The 21,989-nt window shown below is 45.6% G+C and overlaps 1 protein-coding gene across 1 annotated transcript; it reads left to right on the top strand.

Annotated features, from left to right (window-relative positions):
• The first annotated feature begins 2,048 nt into the window (after positions 1–2,048).
• On the top strand, positions 2,049–16,320 carry LOC120997724 (dysbindin domain-containing protein 2-like). Its single transcript, XM_040427988.1, has 4 exons — positions 2,049–2,144; positions 2,847–2,982; positions 12,588–12,725; positions 15,166–16,320. Exons 1-4 carry the CDS (start codon positions 2,127–2,129, stop codon positions 15,363–15,365), a joined length of 492 nt encoding a protein of 163 aa, XP_040283922.1. The 5' UTR covers positions 2,049–2,126; the 3' UTR covers positions 15,366–16,320.
• Positions 16,321–21,989: the final 5,669 nt, after the last annotated feature.

Here is a 21,989-nt window from a genome sequence, read left to right as displayed (position 1 = left end):
TTTGATCACTTGCTAATACACTTTTTGTGATGTAAGGTGACAAAAAAATGGCTTTTTTTACACGTTTTTCTTTTTTACGGTGTTCATCTGAGGGGTTAGGTCATGTGATACGTTTATAGAGCCGGTCGATACGGAGGCGGCGATACCTAATAGGTCTACTTTTCATTTTTTCCCTATTTTTTACCAATTTGTTTTTACTTTATTTCGAGAAAATTAAGTTTTTAGTTTTTTTACTTTTAATTTTTTGGGGGGAAAACTTAATTTTTTCATCTTTTTTTCCACTTTATTTTTTGTCCCACTTTGGGACTTCAACTTTTGGGGGGGGGGGGGTCTGATCCCCTTTACAATGCATTCCAATACTTCTGTATTGGAGTGCATTGGCTGTATGAGTAATACAGTGTGTATTATTCATACAGCTTCCTGCCTGTGAGATCCAGGGGGCTGGATCTCACAGGCTCTTCACCGGAAGGAAGCCCCGATGCCTAAGAAAGGCATCGCGCTGCCTTCCATGCCATCGGGTCCCCATTACAGCAGCATGGGGACCCGATGGCAGCGCCGATCCCCGCCGGAATGACCCGTAAACGCTGCAAACCGCAGGTCTGAATTGACCTGCGGTTTGCAGCAATTGCCGATACGGGGGGGGGTTACCGCACCCCCCTCGGCATTGTCACAGAGTGCCTGCTGAATGATTTCAGCAGGCACTCTGTTCCTATCACCGCCCGCCACGCGGCGGTGATCAGAAATACACAGGGCGTACCTGTACGCCCTGTGTCCTTAAGTACCGGGACATCAGGGCGTACAGGTACGCCCTGTGTCCCCAAGACGTTAAAGGTCATGTGCAAGTGAAAACCGAAGAAAATAATTTTTTTTAGAGAATGACCCCTTAAAACTTACTATTTATTAAATCCTTTTAGAAATAACCTGAAAACACAGGCTAACTATACAACAACTCACAGGGTAAGTGAACAATAATCAGTAAATTTACCAGATAGCTAGTGGGCCGCCAGTGATTATAAAGGTCAAAAGGGGGGAGGGCAAGGAAAAATGACAGAGGGGTACAGATATCACCCTAGTGTAGCCCTGCTAAGTCCTCAGCCCGGGGATGACTCCTGAAGGTGGGGCCTCCCCGTCCCCGTACCTAACCTGGCTGCCCCTAAAAAAGCCCTAATAAAAATTGGGTTTCCTTACTGCCCCGACGCGTTTCCCCTACAAGGGTTCACCAGGGGGTCATGCGGGGGGAAAAAAGAGATACAGGGCCCAAAACACTTAGATACTGCAATAGATAACAAACAATGATACATTATGTGCACCAGAAATTGGCAAGGGTGGTCAATACAAGGGACAGCACAGCCTTAAAATTCAATAGTGGATCCCCCTGATGAGGTCATGATACATCCACCTGCATACAGAATATGCAAATAAATAAACAAATCATGTCACCTAAAGGGAGCGGGCAGACAGAGATCGTACTGCCCATATTCTGTTACTTACAGATGATGGTCCCCTGCAGCGGACCCAGCCAAGTCTCCATGAGGTGTGATCATGCCAAGAGATCCTAGTAGTGGGAGGGGGTTAAATAGTAGTACGCTCACCTCTTACCGCCCACCGCTCAGGGCGCATCTGACCGGTGAAACGCATAGCCTAGGTTGTGGAGCGCATGTTGTTTCCGCCGGAATGATCATATGAATGAAGGACAATAGTCCCACGGGCGGCCCTTTGCGCACAGCATCAAAGTGACCTATGATGTATGCCGCTTCGGGACATATGTCCCGCTCATGGACCGTATGTCTCGGAGGGCATACGATTGTGTGCATGAGCCCCAACAAAGCAAATTGGCATGTCTCCTCATGATATAACAATGTATAACAATGTACTATCAGGAGTCTTAAACCAGAAAATAGGTTTATTTTATTATCTTATGTCTCCCTGGGGTTAACCCTGCCCCTTAATGAGTTAAAGGACACATTGTGCTGGGTTACATCTGTATATATAGTGAGCAGTGACTGTGACACCCCATTCTCTGAGGATGAGTAATAGGACGTGAATGTCCCGCCCCGCTCTGTGCTGAGAACTCCTGACAACTTGTGGAACAGGAGGGAGCTCCCACACTGCAGCCCGGCTCAGACATGACTGCCAGATCCCAGGTCAGTGCCTCTGTATACTGTCTGTATGCCCTCTCTTCTGTTCTGTGGGTGACCATCACCCCCAGCAGGCACCATGTGCATGCCTCACACTGACAATGAGTAGTGTCCTGTATGATACAGCAGCACGCCCTTCTCATAGAGGAACCAGGGCACTATATACATCCTATATCATCACCTCAATTCATTTTCCGCTCTCATTTACTGTAGTCCTTGAGTGACTGAGGCATTTAAATGACAGAGTCCATAAAAACCTCACCCATAACCAGTTGAAAGTTTTTATATTGTCTTTATAGCGATGACCTTTTGCTTTGCTTGGAACAATTTTCCCCCGTGAGATCATGTGTTCTAGCCGTGCACCGTCCTAAATGGAAAAATCATCTGGAGCAGTTATTGGCAGTGACTACAAACCAAAAGCCATTTTTAAGCATTGCAGTTACATTTTCCCACTGATGGAGCTAAATGTTTTGTCAAAGATGCTTGGGGGACATGCTGATTTAGGGCGCCTTCACACGCTGCTGATTTTGTTGCAGAATTTTCCGCGACTGAAAAAGTAGTTCCATTCACCTGAATGGGGTTTGCAGAAATTCAATGTGTTTGCATTGAAATGAATAGGACTGATTTTGAAGTTGCGGAAAATTAGAATGTCTGTGACCACCTTACAATGTGCAGCTGTGGTCACCTCATTCTCTCCCTGTCACGCAGGGACATCCTGTCTTCCAGAGCCAGAGCTCCAGCACGCAGCATCTGAGAGACCGTCAGCGCTTCTTCGAGGATGTCCTGTCGCATGATGTAGACACGTACTACCCCCAAATACACCTGCTGAGCGACCGATGGAGGCGTGAGTGCAGGGTGCCGGGTTGTGGCTGGGTTATGGTATTAAGGGATTACACTCTTCTGAAATGGTTTTACAGGGCTGTTAGATACACCCAACTACTTACATGTGTCAGCTACATGAAAAGAAAGTGGGAAGTGCAGATTGCGTATTTATATGTGCTGTGCTGTAGAACTGCTAGATAGATAGACAGACAGACAGACAGACAGACAGATAGATAGATAGACAGATAGGAGAGATTAGATAAGACAGAGATAAAAGATAGCTAAAAAGATAGATAGATATAATAGATTAGATAGATAGATAGATAGATAGATAGATAGATAGATAGATAGATAGATAGACTGATATAAGAGATTAGATAAGACAGAGATAAAAGATTGATAAAAAGATATATAGATAGATAGATAGATAGATAGATAGATATAATATATTAGATAGATATGAGAGGATAGATAGATAGATAGATAGATAGATAGATAGATAGATAGATAGATAGATAGATAGATAGATAGACGGATATGAGAGATTAGATAAGACAGAGATAAAAGATAGATAAAAAGATAGATAGATAGATAGATAGATAGATAGATAGCAAAAAGGCAGCCTTTTTGCTATTTTATATATTGGGAAATAGTCTAGTCCCCCCAGGCGTGCGCCTATTTTGTTGTTTGGTTCATTTTTGCTCTAGTGCTGCAGTTTTTATGTTTAGATAATTAGGTAGATATGAGAGGTTAGATAGATAGATAGACAGATAGTTTCTTCCACATATGTATACACACAAGTTTTGTGGAAATCTTCTTTCCAGCCAAAGCATAAAGTGCCACATTTGGTGAGAAGAAAGGAGAGAATACAATTTCAAACACCTCCCATGTAGCGCTGAATAAATAACATTGTAGTTATCAGGAATGGGATCTGGAAAGGAATCATAGCAGTATATTCTGTGAAAGGAGTGATAGGGTGATGTACGAGAATTTTACTTGAGCCTGAAGAAGTGCAGGAAAGAACAAGCCAAGAGTTCCAAGTAATTCAATTGAGGTTCACGTTGAGTGGATCTATAAGAAAGGAAAGGAACGTTACATTATCCCATAAATGCCTAACAGATACTGTAGATGTCCTACCCGTCTCTTCAGGAAAATGACGAGCTTGTGACCGCAATTCTGGCATTTTTTTTTTTGCTTGTTTTTCCACCATTTGGGATAATTTACATGATTATTGTGTAGTGCAGGTCATTACTGATGCGGCGATACCAAATGTGTGGAAGGGATTTTATTTTTGCAATTGTTTCCATTGAAATTTTAAATAGAAAAATGAGTATTTTTTGCTAGGATATGTGGCCATTGTCTAATAGGTGCGGGTCCCACCTCTGGGACCTGCACCAATCTCGTAAACGGAGCCTTGAATGTCATGGAGGGCGCACTGTGTATGCGCGCCAGCCCTCCATTTCATACGCTCCCATTCATTTCTATAGGGCCGATGGAAATAGCCGAGTCAGCGCTCGCCTATTTTCGGCGGCCCCATAGAAATGAATGGAGGGCCACTGTGCATGACTTTCAAGGCTCCGTTTATGAGATAGGTGCGAGTCCCAGATTGGATTGGACAATGGGGGGCATATCCTAGCAAAATGCCCCCATTGTCTGAGATGGGAAAACTTTTTTAACTGCTTATGCAGTATGCTGACAAGTCACCAGCAGGCCACACCAGAGAGGCTCAGCCTGAGACAGATATACTGCAGGCAGGTCTGGGGCCTTTATTAGGCCCGAAGCTGCCATGCATATACATTGGCCGATGCGATACAGCGGGAGCCCACTCTAAACCATTAGGATGCCACTGTTGCTATTGACCGAGGCATCTAAGGGGTTAAAAGGCCCAGATTGGAGCTTCTGCCAACCTGGGCTATTAGAGCAGGAGCCCAGATCGCATGGGAGAGCTTAGTGCTCTCTGCAGCACAGGAGACCCGTGTAGCAGCCCTCATACTAGGCCTAAGGCCCCTTAGTGACCATGCTAAAAAAGCATATTGGTGGTCACTAAGGATTTCAAGATAGATTTTTATTTCCTGATTTAATATCTTTGCATGGAAAAATGTAGTATGGTAAAGAAACAGAAGGACGTGTATCACCATATATCATTGCTATAATTTATTTGTATAGCTCTCTAGCATTGGAGGATAGAAGCGAGAGGAGTGAAGTGAGGACTAATAGGAGTAGGGAGATAGTGGTGGTGGGACAGACACTGGAGTGAAGGTTATGGCCTGTTCTGTGCTTCCATCATTCTGATGGGTTGGATGGGTCACAGGCAGCTGGGCGTGGAGAGTACTTGTGAGACAAAGATACCTGTACCCACTATGCTCAAGGTGTGTCTGTACTCAGCAGCACTGTCACACAGGTTTTTGCCAGGGGACATAACAGTGTGTGTTGTTTGTCTAAAGCAATGTTCACACATTTATTATAGTATCGTGTATAACAGTGTTTCTCAACTCCATTCCTCGCCACCCCCCAGCACGTCACGTTTTCAAGATTAGTATTGAGCAAGTGATCTAGTTATAGTCAATGCATCAGGACTTACCACAGGTATTTATTCTGTCGGATATTCTCTAATCTCGACCAGCGGGTGTGCCCTGAGGGCTGGAGCTGAGAAACATTGGTCTATAATATACATCTGTACAATTACTTTATGACTTTGTGTAACGTCATCCAACGTGTCTCTTGCAGAGGACCTGTCACCTCTTCTGACATGTCTGTTTTAATAACTACTTACATTCCCCATGTAATAACTATTCTTATGGCTCTATGTTGTATCATTTATTTATCATTCCTTCTAGAAGTTATAAATTAATTTCTAGCAGTTTGCAATGAAGGTCCTGATGGCTGCTGCCAGTGTCCTTGCACAATTTGACATTATCCAATCATTGCTGCCAGTGTCAGACTGTGCAAGGACACACCCCAAATGGTAACATCCATCTGGACCTTTATTACAAACTGCTAGCAATTCATTTATAAGTTCTAGAAGGAATAATAAAGGGATGGCATTATATAGAGTCATAAGAATAGATGCTTTAGAACTTTTATCACATGGAATGTGCAAGGAGTTACTAAAACAGACATGTCAGGAGAAAAATACTGTCACCTCTCCTGTCATGGCTGTTTTAGTCTCCCTGCAGAAAGCCCAGGAGAGGGGGGAGAGGATAGGAGTGGTAGTAGTACAATAATGGAGGTTGTAGTTGTTACTCTCTCTGATGCTGTCTTGGTCCGTTCAGTGATAGGAAGGGCGCACCTTTCTTCCCTTCGAGGCACATCTTGGTTCATGGGTTTTTCCTGCCTGATTTTGGTTCGGGGTGCCCTTGTTTCTGGTTTGGAGTGCCCTTGATGGTGATGAAATGTGAGGTGCAAGTCAGAAGCCCCTGCAGTGATGGAGGCAACGATGGGGCCGTTGAACTTCTTTACGGAGGCAGTTCAATAAGTTGTTCACAGAGGCACTGTACACATTAAATGCAGTATTTTGTACGCATTTCCCAAGGTTGTGCGTGGGAGGCTGGTCTCTTTTTAAAATCTCTCCTTTCCCGGCCCAAGGGGTGCAATATACCTCTCTCACTGTATGGTATCTCTGCAGTATCCACAGTGGAATACAGTCTCTGAACAGAGGGCCCTTCTGTCGTTTTGATATGATAGGGAACCTGAAGCCTTTTGCTCCCACCAGTATTCAGAGAACTCTGTAGCCACAACATAGGTGCATTACCTTTCTCTGACAGGTGCTCTTCACTCCCCTTATGCGGCCGCTATATGTTCTGCTGAATCCACTAGATCTTTCCTCAAATGCTGGTACATCTTCCGTCACTTTAGCTGTTTATTATCCACAGGGTGACGTATTCCCTGGACAGCTCTGCTCCTTAGCTGTTTACTCACCCACATCTCGCACTACACTGACTCGCTTCGTCTTAGAGAGGGAGAGGTGGAGCCAGCCAAGCCTAGCAACAGTAGCTAGCAACTTCCCACTGTCTCCGTAATGCAACCTTTGGGATACATAGTTCACAGAATACAGTGACATTAACACTTGCATTGAAACACTGTTTTCCCAAAAACAAAAGGATCTGGCATGGCGAAATCCAACTGCCCAATATTTTTGTCCCATGACATCTGGTTTCGGGGAGAGTCAGGACACCACAATACACATTAGATAGTTGGCTCGTCCTAGTGAAATCAGAGGGAATGTGTATGGCCACTTTACCTTCTAAATAACATCATTTGTATATTTTGTCCTGGATTCATGTTGCTTCCAGTCAATAAAAAAGAGGCTAAAATACAGAAGAATGTTATATATTCAAAACATCACCAAAAATATGTCTCAAATTATGCTGAAAATGTACAGTATGCGCCCGAGGTCTACTATCTGTAAGGGAATGCAGCTGTACATGTAATTCTTCAGAGGTTAATGACCGCCGCTGAGATCATCTGTGTATACGTTAGTGTGATATAATGCAGAAATCACGTGGAATTCTTCAGGTAAACCTGGGGATAATTTCATCATTTTGGAAATCTGTTGACCTAATACATATGGTTTACTGATACCATTACACTGTACCATCCGAGGTTGCCCTATACTGGGGTATATAAGCCAATTAAAGAGCAGTGTATCAGATCACCATTGCTTATTATTTTTTATCGTTATAATTTTATCATTTTTATTACATTTTATCTATTATTGATTATTGTATTCAGCATCAAATGAATTGTCTTTTTATTGTCTTTATGTGATTCCTAATGTATGAGTGCCCATTCACATGTATATTACTTTAATAAGTAGTATATGTGATACAGTTTGTGAAAAATCAAGACAAGCCTTTGAAAAGGGGAATCTTATCAGTAGCACTTTAGTCTGTGTTCTGCAGCACAGAGGATTAAAGGAGTTTCCAGTCTTATCTAAATAAAACATAACATTAACATGACATTATTTATTAACGGGAACCTGTCACATTGTGCAAGCAATCTGCAGGCAGCATGTTATAGAGCAGGAGGAGACGAGCAGACTGATGTATAGTTTTATGGTAAAGGATTCAGTAAAACTTGTCATTTATACATTTATATCTCTGCTCTTTTTATGCTTAGGAGTCATGTGGGCAGTCTTACTGATCGTCAGCTATCTAATGTGTAATGCAGTCAGAGTTAGATATCAATCACTGAGTAGGACCGCCCACATGACTCCTAAGGGTGCATTCACACGACTGTATGTATGTCTGCAAAATGCAGATCCGCAAAAAATCTGGATAACGTCTGTGTGGCTTCGGTATTGCATCCGTTTGTTTTGCTGACCCATTATAACAATGCCTATTCTTGTCCCCAAAAACGGACAAGAATAGGACATGTTCTATCTTTTTGCGAGACCACAGAACGGACATAAGGATGCGGACTGCACCCCATGTGCTGTCTGTTTTCTTTTTGCGGACTCATAGAAATGAATAAATCCACAATAAATGCAGACCAGAAATGCGGTTATATAAATGGAGCCTAAAAAGAGCATAAATGAATCAATTACAGGTTTTACTGAACCTTTTCCTATAAAACGACCGTATATATCAATCTGCTCAGCTTCTTCTGCTCTATAACCTGCTGTCTGAAGCTTGCACTGCATTTCCATGCGACAAGTTCTCCTTAATTGCAGCTCTGCTGTTTAAAGAATTAAAGGTGTCTTCTGGGGTTTTCCTGGATGAGTGTTGAACTGAGCCAGATACCCAGGGACCACAGTGTAGTGGCAGGTAGCAGTCGAGTATGATTTATTTCAATAGGTAGAAGAGGCCACTAGCAAAAGTGGACAGGGAAGAGATGAGAGAGATGCAGAAAATCTATGCCAGCTCCTAGCTGGAGTAAGTTTCCATTTCTGGTGCACCAACCTGCTGAGATGCTCCAAAATTTTTAAGATGCATTTGGCTCATCTTACACCGGTGTATGAAATGTCATGCTTAAAGGGGTTGTGTCACTTCAGCAAGTGGCATTTATCATGTGGAGAAAGTTAATACAAGGCATTTACTAATGTATTGTGATTGTTCATATTGCTTCATTTCCTGGCTTGATTCATTTTTCCATCACATTATACACTGCTCGTTTCCATGGTTATGACCACTCTGTCATACCTCCCAACCTTTGAAAAGACGAAAGAGGGACATTGTGTGCGGCGCTAAAGCTAATTTTTTCAGCACTAGGCCATGCCTCTAACTCTGTCCAAAACATAACTAAACACCTAATCCCACCCAGATCTCTAAATGCCCCCACATAGTAATTATTCCTCCTTTATGCCACCACACAGTAGTTATGCCAGCATTGTGCCCCCCTTTACAGTAGTTATGACCAGATATGTGCCCCCTCACAGTAGTTATGGCCAGATATGTACCCCCACACTAGTTATGCTCAGATATGTGCCCACTCACAGTAGTTATGGCCAGATATGTGCCCCCTCACAGTAGTTGTGACCAGATATATGCCCCCACACAGTACTTATGCCCAGATATGTGTCCCCTGACATTAATATGCCCAGTAAAGTGCCCACTGACAGTAATATGCCCAGTGAAGTGCCCCTGACAGTAATATGCCCAGTAAAGTGCCCCCTTCACAGGCAGTAATACGCCCAGCTGTGCCCTCCTTACAGGCAGGAATATACTCAACTGTGCCCCCTTCACAGGCAGTAATATGTCCAGCAACATGCCCCCTTCACAGGCACTAATATGCCCAGTAACATGCCCCCTTCACAGGCAGTAATATGCCCAGCTGTGCCCCCTTCACAGGCAGTAATATGCCCAACTGTGCCCCCTTCAATGGCAGTACTATGCCCAGTAAAGTGCCCCCTTTACAGCCAGTAATATGCCCAGCTGTGCCCTCTTTACAGGCAGTAATATGCCCAGCTGTGCCCCCGTCACAGGCAGTAATATGCCCAGTAAAGTGCCCCCTTCACAGGCAGTAATATGCCCAGCTGTGCCCCCTTCAGAGGCAGTACTATGCCCAGTAAAGTGCCCCCTTCACAGGCAGTAATACGCCCAGCTGTGCCCTCCTTACAGGCAGGAATATACTCAACTGTGCCCCCTTCACAGGCAGTAATATGCCCAGCAACATGCCCCCTTCACAGGCACTAATATGCCCAGTAACATGCCCCCTTCACAGGCAGTAATATGCCCAGCTGTGCCCCCTTCACAGGCAGTAATATGCCCAACTGTGCCCCCTTCAATGGCAGTACTATGCCCAGTAAAGTGCCCCCCTTTACAGCCAGTAATATGCCCAGCTGTGCCCTCTTTACAGGCAGTAATATGCCCAGCTGTGCCCCCGTCACAGGCAGTAATATGCCCAGTAAAGTGCCCCCTTCACAGGCAGTAATATGCCCAGCTGTGCCCCCTTCAGAGGCAGTACTATGCCCAGTAAAGTGCCCCCTTCACAGGCAGTAAAATGGCCAGCTGTGCCCCCTTCACAGCCAGTAATATACCTAGCTGTGTCCCCTTCACAGGCAGTGATATGTCCATCTGTGCCCCTTCACAGGCAGTAATATACCCAGCTGTGTCCCCTTCACAGTCAGTAATATGCTCAGCTGTGCCCACTTCACAGGCAGTAATATGTCCAGCTGTGCCCCCTTCACAGGCAGTAATATGTCCAGCTGTGCCCCTGTAGTGTCCCACTAGGTAATTGTGGGCACTACACAAGGGTCAATTGGGCCACGTTGTTCTCCACCTCCTGTGGAACAGTGTCATTGTATTTTACATCACATTTTAATGTGTATTGCTATGCTTTTATGTGCATATTTCCCCTGTTATCAGTGTATCAGGCCTGTTAGGGTGTAGTTCCACCTCCAAGACTGTAGAGGGAGCTAGGGAACCCCTAATATAAATAGTCAGGTCCTGTTCAGGGAGAGGTGTGTAGAGTCAGAAGTGAGTGTGGACTTTAGCTAGGCATCAGCTGAAGTGAGCTTCTGACATGCAGCTAGACAGCCCAGGCTTCTAGTTGTCCCCAGGGGAAGAGTTACCTCCTGAAGAAACCTGCAGTTCCTACAAAGTAAAGTTCAGAGCAGAGCAGAAGTGTTTCCAGCTGAACCCCAGAGCTGAAGGGCAGAAGGATTTATATGCAAAGCAAGGATATATACCTGAGGAAGTTTCCCTAACCAAGGATAAAGCCAACAATAGGGCATACGGGCCTTGGGATAAAGACAGACAGGAGTTCTGAGGAATAGTGCACAGAATTTCTGAGGAAAAGTGCAGCCTGTTCTGTAAGTGTGTTAACCCTCTGTGTATCTTGCAAGAACATTGAGCCTGCCATATTTATATAAGCCTGCTTGTGACTGCTACTGTGACATATGGAACTTTACCAAAAGACTGTAAATAGTTAACTGTTCAGTAAAAGGAAGTTCTGGTTCACCACAACAACATGTTCCTCAATTATTCCTATTATAAATCGGTGTGCCACCATTACCGGCACTGGCGTCACGAACTTAAAGGGACCTTGCCACCGGCACAATAAACCTGCAACATCCAGGGCACCTCACCTACCATCGGCCTGGTCCCTATATACAGACAGTGCCCCAGAGGACTTCTGTGCCAGCCTCTCCATCACTGCTGTACGCCTGCCCAGGGTCTCCTATGAACTGTGAGTAACCAAGAGTAACCCTCGTTTGCCTATTAACCGTGACCTCACTATCGCAATACCCTGCAGGGCGGCGTACTGCACCCCCTTCACAGGCAGTAATATACCCAGCTGTGCCCCCTTCACAGGCAGTAAAAAAAAAAAAAAAACTCCACATACTTACCTCATTTCCCAGCAGCAGCAACACCAACAGCAGGACACACGGAGCTCCCTGCTGGCCCCACCACTGTCACGCCCCCAGCCGCGCCCCCTACCCAGACCTGCAGTGTGGAGCGCCAGTGAGGGGAAATGATGAAGCAAAGAGCCGACGTAGGGAAGCAGAGACAGATGCCAGAGAGCGGGACAGCCACTGAAATCAGGGACTGTCCCTCCAGATCTGGGACAGTGGTGGTCGTGCTTGCCACTATAGGAAAAAGTGTCGGCCTCTCCGGTGGCAGGACCGTGGGAGCTCATCTAGGCTGGTGCTTTTTTCTATAGTGTGCAAGTACGGACACCACTGACGGATTGCAGGGTGGTCATAACCCCTGAAAACGAGCAGAGGAAGCAATATAGATAATAACAATACATTAGTAAGTGCCTTGTATTCACTTTCTCTACATGATAAATGCTATTTGCTGAAGCAACACAACCCCTTTAATATTAATTCCTCCTTAGCATTCAACATGTCTGAAATGACTGGCTGAAAAAGAAAGGCTACATTGACAAGTGACCATGTCAAAACCCCAAAATGTAAGGAGCAATGAGAGACATGAATATAGGGTGTTATTTATTAAACTGGTGTAAAGGAAAACTGCCTAAGTTGCCCATAGCAACCAATCAGATTCCATTTTTCAGAGCTCCTTTGGAAAATGAAAGGAGGAATCTGATTGGTTGCTATGGGCAACTAAGCCAGTTCTACTTTACACCAGTTTGATAAATGACCCCCATAGTTTAGCCTATGTCAGATATATGTCATATTTTATATATTGTGTATAGTAAAGGTGAATCTTTTCTCCCTTCCAGCTCCACTGGACAGTGTATCATCAATGGAAGTGAACATCGACTCAGTGGAGCTGTTGGAACCACTGGACATCAGTGAGCTGGAACCCAGCGATACTTTCCAACAGCCAGAAGACCCCATGAGTCCTCTGGTTACACCTGGTTAGTAACAGGTGCTTGAATAAGAGTACTTTCACACTAGCGTTTTTATTTTCCGGTATTGAGTTCCGTCACAGAAGCTCAATACCGGAAAAAAACTGATCAGTTTTATCCTAATGCATTCTGAATGGAGAGCATTCCGTCCAGGATGCATAAGTTCAGTCCCTCTTACGTTTTTTGGACGGAGAAAATATCGCAGCATGCTGCAGTTTTCTCTCCGGCCAAAATACTGATCACTTGCCGGAATGCCAGATCCGGTATTAATTTACATTGAAGTGTATTAGTGCCGGATCCAGCATTAAGTGTTCCGGCAAAACGGATCCGGCTTTCCAGTCTGCGCATGCGTAGACCTTTAAAAATGCAAAACAAATTAATACCGGATCCGTTTTTCCGGATGACACCAGAGAGACGGATCCTGTATTTCAATGCATTTGTCAGAGGGATCCGCATCCGGATCCGTCTGACAATATGCCATCAGTTTGCGTCCGGATTGCCGGATCCGGCAAGCAGTTCCGTCGCCGGAATCCTCTGCTGCAAGTGTGAAAGTGCCCCTAGGATGGCAAAAATTCAACCTAATGGGGCAGATTTACTAATCCTGCTTATTGTGCACAGCGTAAACAGGCAGACAGCCTGAAGAAGATGTACCGAATTTATCACAGGGGCTCAGGCTGGATAGATGTGCTGCTTGACTAGACACCTTTCTCCAACTTTATAGGAACTGTTGGTTGACGTACAAAATTTTAGTGCACATCATATTTTAAGCCACGCCCCTTCCACTAAGCCACTAAGCCACGCCCCTTCCACTAAGCCACGCCCCTTGTGATATACTTGAGATACTGCAAACACAATACATCAGACACATTCATAAAGGGCAGATTTATGAAAACTTGCTTTACTGCCCATAGCAACCAATCACAGCACAGCTTTAATTTTTCAAGACCAGATTACAAAAGGAAAGCTGTGCTGTGATTAGTTGCTATGGGCAATAAAGACAGTTTAGTTCCCCATTAGCTTTTTATGACACTTTATTACAGACTCTTGTCTTCAATTTTAGGATATGTGAATAAAGTTGGTGGTTTTACTGGACTTAGTGAAATGCTGTCACTAGCGAGGCTTCATGCCCCTTTATTTCTTTGTTTGTTCCTCCATATAACCGCAGCCTGTGTATTCCATATCACCCCCCCCCCTTCATCACCACGATCCGTGTTGTCTGGACCGCCCACTATAATAGCCATGTATTTTGGTCCGGATAACATTGCATACAACTGGTTTATTTTGTATTACTTACCTCCGGCGTCAATTATTAAATTTGCTGAGCTGCAGGAGGCCATATCTCTCCAGCTAAGGCCTCCTGCACACGACCGTATGGCTTTTTCAGTGTTTTGCGGTCCGTTTTTCACGGATCCGTTGTTCCGTTTTTTGTTTCCGTTGTGTTTCCGTTTCTGTTCCGTTTTTCCATTCCGTTTTTCCGTATGGCATATACAGTATACAGTAATTACATAGATAAAATTGGGCTGGGCATAACATTTTCAATAGATGGTTCCGCAAAAAACGGAACGGAAACGGAAGACATACGGATGCATTTCCGTATGTGTTCTTTTTTTGCGGACCCATTGACTTGAATGGAGCCACGGAACGTGATTTGCGGGCAATAATAGGACATGTTCTATCTTTAAACGGAACGGAAAAACGGAAATACGGAAACGGAATGCATACGGAGTACATTCCATTTTTTTTGCGGAACCATTGAAATGAATGGTTCCGTATACGGACCGTATACAAAACGCAAAAAACGGCCAGTGAACGGGGGGAAAAAAAAAAACGGTCGTGTGCAGGAGGCCTTAGCCTGAGCACACCAAGTCCACTTTATATAAAAGTGCTGAGCGTGACGTAAAAGTGCAAAATTTCCCCTAAGTTTGTACCATCTTAACCTTAGACAGTATTAGTAAATCTGCCCATATAGCATATCCAGAAGTATACAGATGGTGACACAGTTGGTCTCCAACATAGCGCCAGTGCTGCAATAAAGCAGTGACAACTGTTAAAGGTCTTCTACATTGATGACCTATTCACAGGACAGGTCATCAATATCTGATCGGTGGGGATGAGTGGTACGATCGGCCGTAACACTCTGTTGAGGGCTGGGGCCTCCTTGCATTTTACCAAGCACAGCGCCCTACATTGCATAGTGGCTGTGCTTGGTATTGCAGCTCAGCCCCATTTACTTGAATGGGATGGGGCTGCAACTAGTCCACGTGACCGATGAACCTGGGAGCGCCGCGGTGTATTCAATCAGCTGATCAACGGGGATGTCGGTAGTCGTGTTCCCACCCATCAGATATTGAGTCCCCATCCTATCTGACTCAATTCTTACTCTGATATTTTACATTTGGAAAACTGATGTGTGTAAGATGTTTATTTATTTTTTTCCATTTACTTTCAGGCGACTTCCGAGGAATTGACTATTTTACCCTTCACTTCCCCTTTTCTCCTGGTTCTGGCCAGCAGCAGCCAGCACATGACAGTAGTGACGCCGGTGACAGACAAGAGGAAGCTGCAGATGAGCAATCCAAAGAACACATCCTCAATCTGGATTCTGAAAACAGCGACCACAAGAAGACGCCCTTGTGTGAAGCACAATAACCTGCTGCCTCCTCTGAAAAGACTATGGTACTCGCCAGTGCCCACTACGGCTTTTCTCCTGGGTTAGAAATGTATGATAGTAGATTGTAAATGAGCCAATGGGCAAGAGTTTCTAGTGAATGGATACTGACGGTTGTATGGCAGCTGCTGTATAAGATGGGCATTCAGTAGCAGTAAGCTCTGCACAATGCTGTATTCTTAGGAAAATAGTTTTTTAATGCATTCCAATGTTTTCTGTCGCAGCACGGTTCTGTGCGGTTAGGTTTGATGAGGACTAAGGTCAGGCTGCCCTTTCAGGAGCCCCATCTATTAATAATCTTGTTCTAGGAAGAGAATGTTGATTGGGACAAAAGTGCAACATCCTTCTATTTCCGTCCGCGCCATGTGAAGTCAGATGAAACGGTAACATGATCATAATCCTCAAGTGATTATATCAGAAATTAGGATTTACCTATGGCGCCCTCTAGTGAAAGTACTGGTGTTGACAGTTGGCAGTCCTGCGTACTTCTTTCTGCTGGATGCACAAATATAGTTGCAGTGAAATCCCATGAATATTCCATCTGATAATCCAGAATGTCTGATCATTTGGCACTTATTTTCAGTGCAAAAAATGCTATATAATTTGGGATTTCACAAAAAAAAAAATCCAGGAGCAGAGAAATCCAATAAGTAGTATATATTTTTTTTATTAATTCGTCAGATTAAAGGGATTTAAAAAGGCTTGATTATAATAAGAGATGATTAAAAGCTCAATGAAAACTCCGGCAGCCCCTGTACGTGTGCTAAAATAACAAAGGAAGCCATACTTACCCCATTTTTCCCCTGCTTCTTCCAGCGCTGAGCTCCAGTACTCCCCGCTACTGACGTCATCTTCCTGGCTGCAGCAGTGACTTTTCCTGCACACAGATCACTGTGCAGCCAATCATCGGCCTCAGCAGTACATGGGACATCACTGCTGCAGTGAGGAAAACAAACAGCAGCAGGGAGGACTGGAGCTCAGCACTGAAAGTAGGGGAGAAAAGGGGTAAGTATGGCTTCTTATGCACATGTACAGGGCCTGCACGAGTTTTATTTAACTCAGATAACCCATTTAAAGGCAATATATTTGGGATGGATATTTCAAAACTTTCTGCAACAAATCTGTTGAGTGTGAACATGTCCCATTACTCCTTAGGCCTCTTTCAGACGGGCGTTGCGGGAAAATGTGCAGGTGCGTTACGGGAACACCCGCGATTTTTCCGCGCGAGTGCAAAACATTGTAATGCGTTTTGCACTCGCGTGAGAAAAATCGCGCATGTTTGGTACCCAAACCCGAACTTCTTCACAGAAATTCGGGCTTGGGATCGGTGTTCTGTAGATTGTATTATTTTTCCTTATAACATGGTTATAAGGGAAAATAATAGCATTCTGAATACAGAATGCATAGTAAAATAGCGCTGGAGGGGTTAAAAAATAAATAAATAATAATTTAACTCACCTTAATCCACTTGATCGCGGAGGCTGGCATCTCCTTCTGTCTCCTTTGCTGAACAGGACCTGTGGTGACGTCACTCCGGTCATCACATGATCCATCACATGATCCATCACCATGGTAAAAGATCATGTGATGGATCATGTGATGACCGGAGTGACGTCACCGCAGGTCATTTTCCTGTAATGAATGCTCACCACAGGTCCTGTTCAGCAAAGGAGACAGAAGGAGATGCCGGCCTCCGCGATCAAGTGGATTAAGGTGAGTTAAATTATTTTTTATATTTTTTTAACCCCTCCAGCGCTATTTTACTATGCATTCTGTATTCAGAATGCTATTATTTTCCCTTATAACCATGTTATAAGGGAAAATAATAATGATCGGGTCTCCATCCTGATCGTCTCCTAGCAACCGTGCGTGAAAAATCGCACCGCATCTGCACTTGCTTGCGGATGCTTGCGATTTTCACGCAACCCCATTCACTTCTATGGGGCCTGCGTTACGTGAAAAACGCAGAATATAGAACATGCTGCGATTTTCACACAACACACAAGTGATGCGTGAAAATCACCGCTCATGTGAACAGCCCCATAGAAATGAATGGGTTGGTATTCAGTGCGGGTGCGATGCGTTCAACGCGCGCATGTCATCCGCGTGGAATACTCGCCTGTGTGAAAGGGGCCTTAGGCTACCTGCACATGTTGCAATATTGCTGTGGACATTTTTGGCAGAAACGCCACAAGAATCTGGAGACCTGCAGTGGCAGATCCGCACCAAATTATGTGGATTTGCCTGCAGATTTCACCCGTGTACAAAAAGTAAACTATAAAAATAAAAAGAATACCCACCTCCTTTGGTAATTCCCTTGCTCCCATGCCAATCCCTGTATAATCCGGCCTCCTGTGATTTGTAATCCGAGGATTAGATTTAGAAAATCTCATCTACTGAGGTGGTACTGTATTACGGATCTCACAAACAGAAAACCAAAACGTGAGTGTGAAAATAGACTTAGGCCTCATGCACACGGCCGTTGCTCAGCCGTTCCATGCATCGGGGTCCCCAATGCACAGGCAACATACGTGCAGATTCCGCAGACGGATCCAGACCCATTCAATTTAAATGGGTCCGTAATCCGTCGGCACCGCAAAAAAAATAGAACATGTTCTATTTTTTGCGGTGCAGAGGCACGGAGAGAAACCCCACAGAAGCACTCGGTGGTGCTTCCATGGGGTTCTGTGCCTCCGTTCCGCACCGACCTTCCAGATTGTGGACCCATTCAAGTGAATGGGTCAGCATCTGTGATACGGTGAGCGTATGGCCGATGCCTGAATATTGTGGCCGTTCCGTGCATTTGGGACTGCAATTTGCGGTCCCCAATGCACGGGCAACATCCGTGCGGCGGTCGGGACGGATCGAGACCCTTTTAACTTGAATGGGTCCGTACCTTAAAAAAAATAGAACATGTTCTATTTTTTTGGGGTGCAGAGGCACGGACAGAAACACCACGGAAGCACTCTGTAGTGCTTCAGTGGGCTTCCGATCCGTGCTTCCGTTCCGCACCGCATCTCCCGGATTGCTGACCCATTCAAGTGAATGGGTCCGCATCCGTGATGCAGGGTGCACGCGGCCAGTGCTTGTGTATGCGCTGTATGCGGGCCGCAATACAGCCACGGCCGGGCATGAGGCCTTATGCTGAGAATTTTCCACATAAAAATCTGCAATACTGTGAGCAGATAGACCATGTATTACACCTATGCTTAAATCAGGGCTCGACAAATCCCAGGCGCCAGGTCGCCGTGGCGACCAGGAATTTAGTCCTGGCGCTTGGGTATTTGTCAGCCCGTTTTCAAAGGTGCCCGGGTGATGGGTGCGGAGCTGCCGCTCTGTCCGGAGGCAGCACCGTTTGAAACAGCTCCTCAGTCTGAGTCAGCTCCGTCACAGCACACAGAGAGTGAGACGCTGGCAGCAGGGAGGGGAGGGACTCGGGAGGAGTGTAATCTGATCCTAGAGTGGAAGCTGCTTCTGCCCCCTCCCCTCCCACCAACCAATCAGAGCTGAGGCAATGCAAGCACTAGCAGCTCTGAGTCACTGACACAAGTACAGGAGGGAGTCTAGAAAGAATCGGATGAGTCTCAGGTTAAAAGAATCTAAAGATCCGACTTAGTTAGGCTCCTTTCACACTTGCGGCAGGACGGATCCGACATGCTGTTCACCATGTCGGATCCGTCCTGCGGCTATTTCGCCGTGCCCCCGGGCCGCCGCTCCGTCCCCATTGACTATAATGGGGACGGGGGCGGAGCTCCGGCGCAGCACGGCGGTGCACTGCGAAAGCCGCCGGACTAAAATTACTGCATGTCAGGTTTTATAGTCCGGCGGCATTCGCCGTGCACCACCGTGCTGCGCCGGAGCTCCGCCCCCGTCCCCATTATAGTAAATGGGGACGGAGCGGCGGTCTGGAGGCACGGCGAAATAGCCGCAGGACGGATCCGACATGGTGAACAGCATGTCGGATCCGTCCTGCCGCAAGTGTGAAACTAGCCTTAGAGACTCATTCGATTCTTTGAGTTAAAAGAACCATGAGTCAGTCAGACTCTAGAACAGGTTACACTGAGGCTGATGCTTTTGCAGCAGTGATAAGATTAAGGGACAGGAGCAGAGAGATAAAAGTGACAGCACACAGTTTAGATTACAGTTTGAATTAACCCTTTAGGATCAAATTGGCTTCTCAAGGAGATATATAGGTTAAAGGCATCCCTTCTTCTGTCTCATTCAGTAGCTATATAACTAACGGTACTTTCACACTTGCGGCAGGACAGATCCGGCAGGCTGTTCACCCTGTCGGATCCGTCCTTCCACTGTTTCGCCGGACCACCGCTCCATCCCCATTGACTATAATGGGGGCAGAGCTCCGGCGCAGCACGGCAGTGCATGGTGAAAGGCCGCCGGACTAAAAGTACTGCATGTCCAACTTTTTAGTCCGGCGGCCTCTCACCGCGAACTGCCGTGCTGCGCCGGAGCTCCACCCCCATCCCCATTATAGTCAATTGGGTCTGGGGATGGAGCGGCGGTATATGTAACGTGGTATACAGCATTATTGGGGGGCTCTATGGAAAAGTGGGGGGGGGGAGCACTATGGGGGCACCTACTGGGGGCTTTATGACGTGGCTCCGTCTGGCTCCTAACTTTTTTAGCTGGCTCCTAGATTCCAAGGAAATTTGTCAAGCCCTGGCTTAAATACTTCACTAGAGGGATTTCCCTTTGAATTCTCTTAGAACATTGAATAACCGAAAGCTACAGTCATTTAAAATTTGTTAAAATGTAATTGACTTTCATGAAAAAATGCTATAAATAAAATATGCACTAATTATGGTATATTCAGCAGAAACATTTGTGCTTTTATCTAGTGAATCTATGGGAAGTTGTTTTAGTAACTATAAGTGGACCAAATGTTCAAAAACTAGTAGCCTATAGTAAGCAATAAGTGTCAGGCCTCATGCACGTGGCTGTAGTCTTGGTCCTCAACCGATTCCCATTTTTTTCCAGATCGGATGCGGACCCATTCATATCAATGGGGCTGCAAAAGATGAGAACAGAACACCCGTGTGCTGTCCGCATCCGTAAGTCCGTTCTGCGGCCCCGCAAAAAAATAGAACATGTCCTCTTCTTGTCCATTTGGGGACAAGATGTGACAGTTAAAGGGTCTCTACCACCAGATTTTCACCTATTTAGCTGTCTGACACTAGCGATCTGCTAGTGTCTGCTGTACCTAACCGTGTTCATGTATTACCTTTGTCTGGAGCGGTTAAGCTTAAAAAACGTAGTTTTATTGATATGCAAATGAGCCTCTAGGTGCTATGGGGGCGTCTTTTCAGCACCTAGAGGCTCCGTCTACTCACTATTTCTGCCGCCCAGCGCGTCCCTCCAGCCCGCCCCTCTCCTCTAGATTGACAGCCAACCTTGCTCCATCTCGGCCGAATTCTCACACCTGCGCCGTGTGCTTCTGTATTCGGCGCAGGCGCAGTGACTGTCGGACCGCTCCCAGCGCCGGCATCTTCACTGTGCCTGCGCCGATTACAGAAGCACATGGCGCAGGCGCGAGAATTCGGCCGAGATGGAGAGAAGGCGGCACACAGGAATACAATTAAGTAATATAGCTAACCTCACTCATGTTTCCTTTCAAAAGTGTTGGGAGTGGCGTTACATAAATGAGTCACAAATTTCTGTGCAAAATGGCACGCAACAAAAATTGGGACTTGTTTTTACTGAATTCTAGAGAAAGTAAATTATAAATCCCCCCATGGACTTTGAGCCTATGTCAACAGAGGGGCCGGCTGTATGATGACAAGTCAAGGGCTCAAGTGCACGACCGTATTTTGGGTCTGCGTCTGATCTGCTTTTTTGCAGAATGCACGTTATGTACCCATTCATTTCTATGGGGTTGCAAACAATCCAGACAGCATGTAATCTGTATGCTGTCCGCATTTATGCCCTTCCGAATATTATAGAATATGTCCTATTTTTGTCCACTTTGCGGACAAGAATAGTCAGTTCTATTAGAAAAATGTGGCATGCACATCCGTATCTGTATTTTATGGATCTGCTATTTGCAGACTGCAAAATACATGCGGTGTGCATAAGGCCTTAGGCCTCATGCACATGACCGTAGTTATGGTCCGCATCCGAGCCGCAGTTTTTGCGGCTCGGATGCGGACCCGTTCATTTCTATGGGACCGCAAAAGATGCGGACAGCACTCCATGTGCTGTCCGCATCCATTGCTCCGTTCCGTGGCCCTGCAAAAAAAATATAACCTGTCCTATTCTTGTCTGTTTTGTGGACTAGAATAGGCATGTCTACAATGGGCCGCCCCTTCCGTTCCGCAAATTGCGGAAGGCACATGGGCGGCTTCTGTTTTTTGCGGATCCACGGTTTGGGGACCGCAAAAACCGGACGGTCGTGTGCATAAGGCCTTATTCAGATTTTTCCTGGCAGTTGGTCAGAGCATTGAGGCCGGATGGAAGTAGACAGGAGAAAACAGCCGGATCTGAATTTCCTTCTCACACAATAAACCCCCATGAGGATGGCATGGTTCATATTTACTCAGCTATAGTTAGTTGTCTGTTTCCAGCTACTACATGAAGAATTTGATGATTTT

Source organism: Bufo bufo, chromosome 4 (assembly GCF_905171765.1).
Source record: "Bufo bufo chromosome 4, aBufBuf1.1, whole genome shotgun sequence".
NCBI lineage: Eukaryota > Metazoa > Chordata > Amphibia > Anura > Bufonidae > Bufo > Bufo bufo.
Note: the sequence above shows the minus strand (reverse complement) of the source record. Positions and strands in the feature narration are given on the sequence as shown.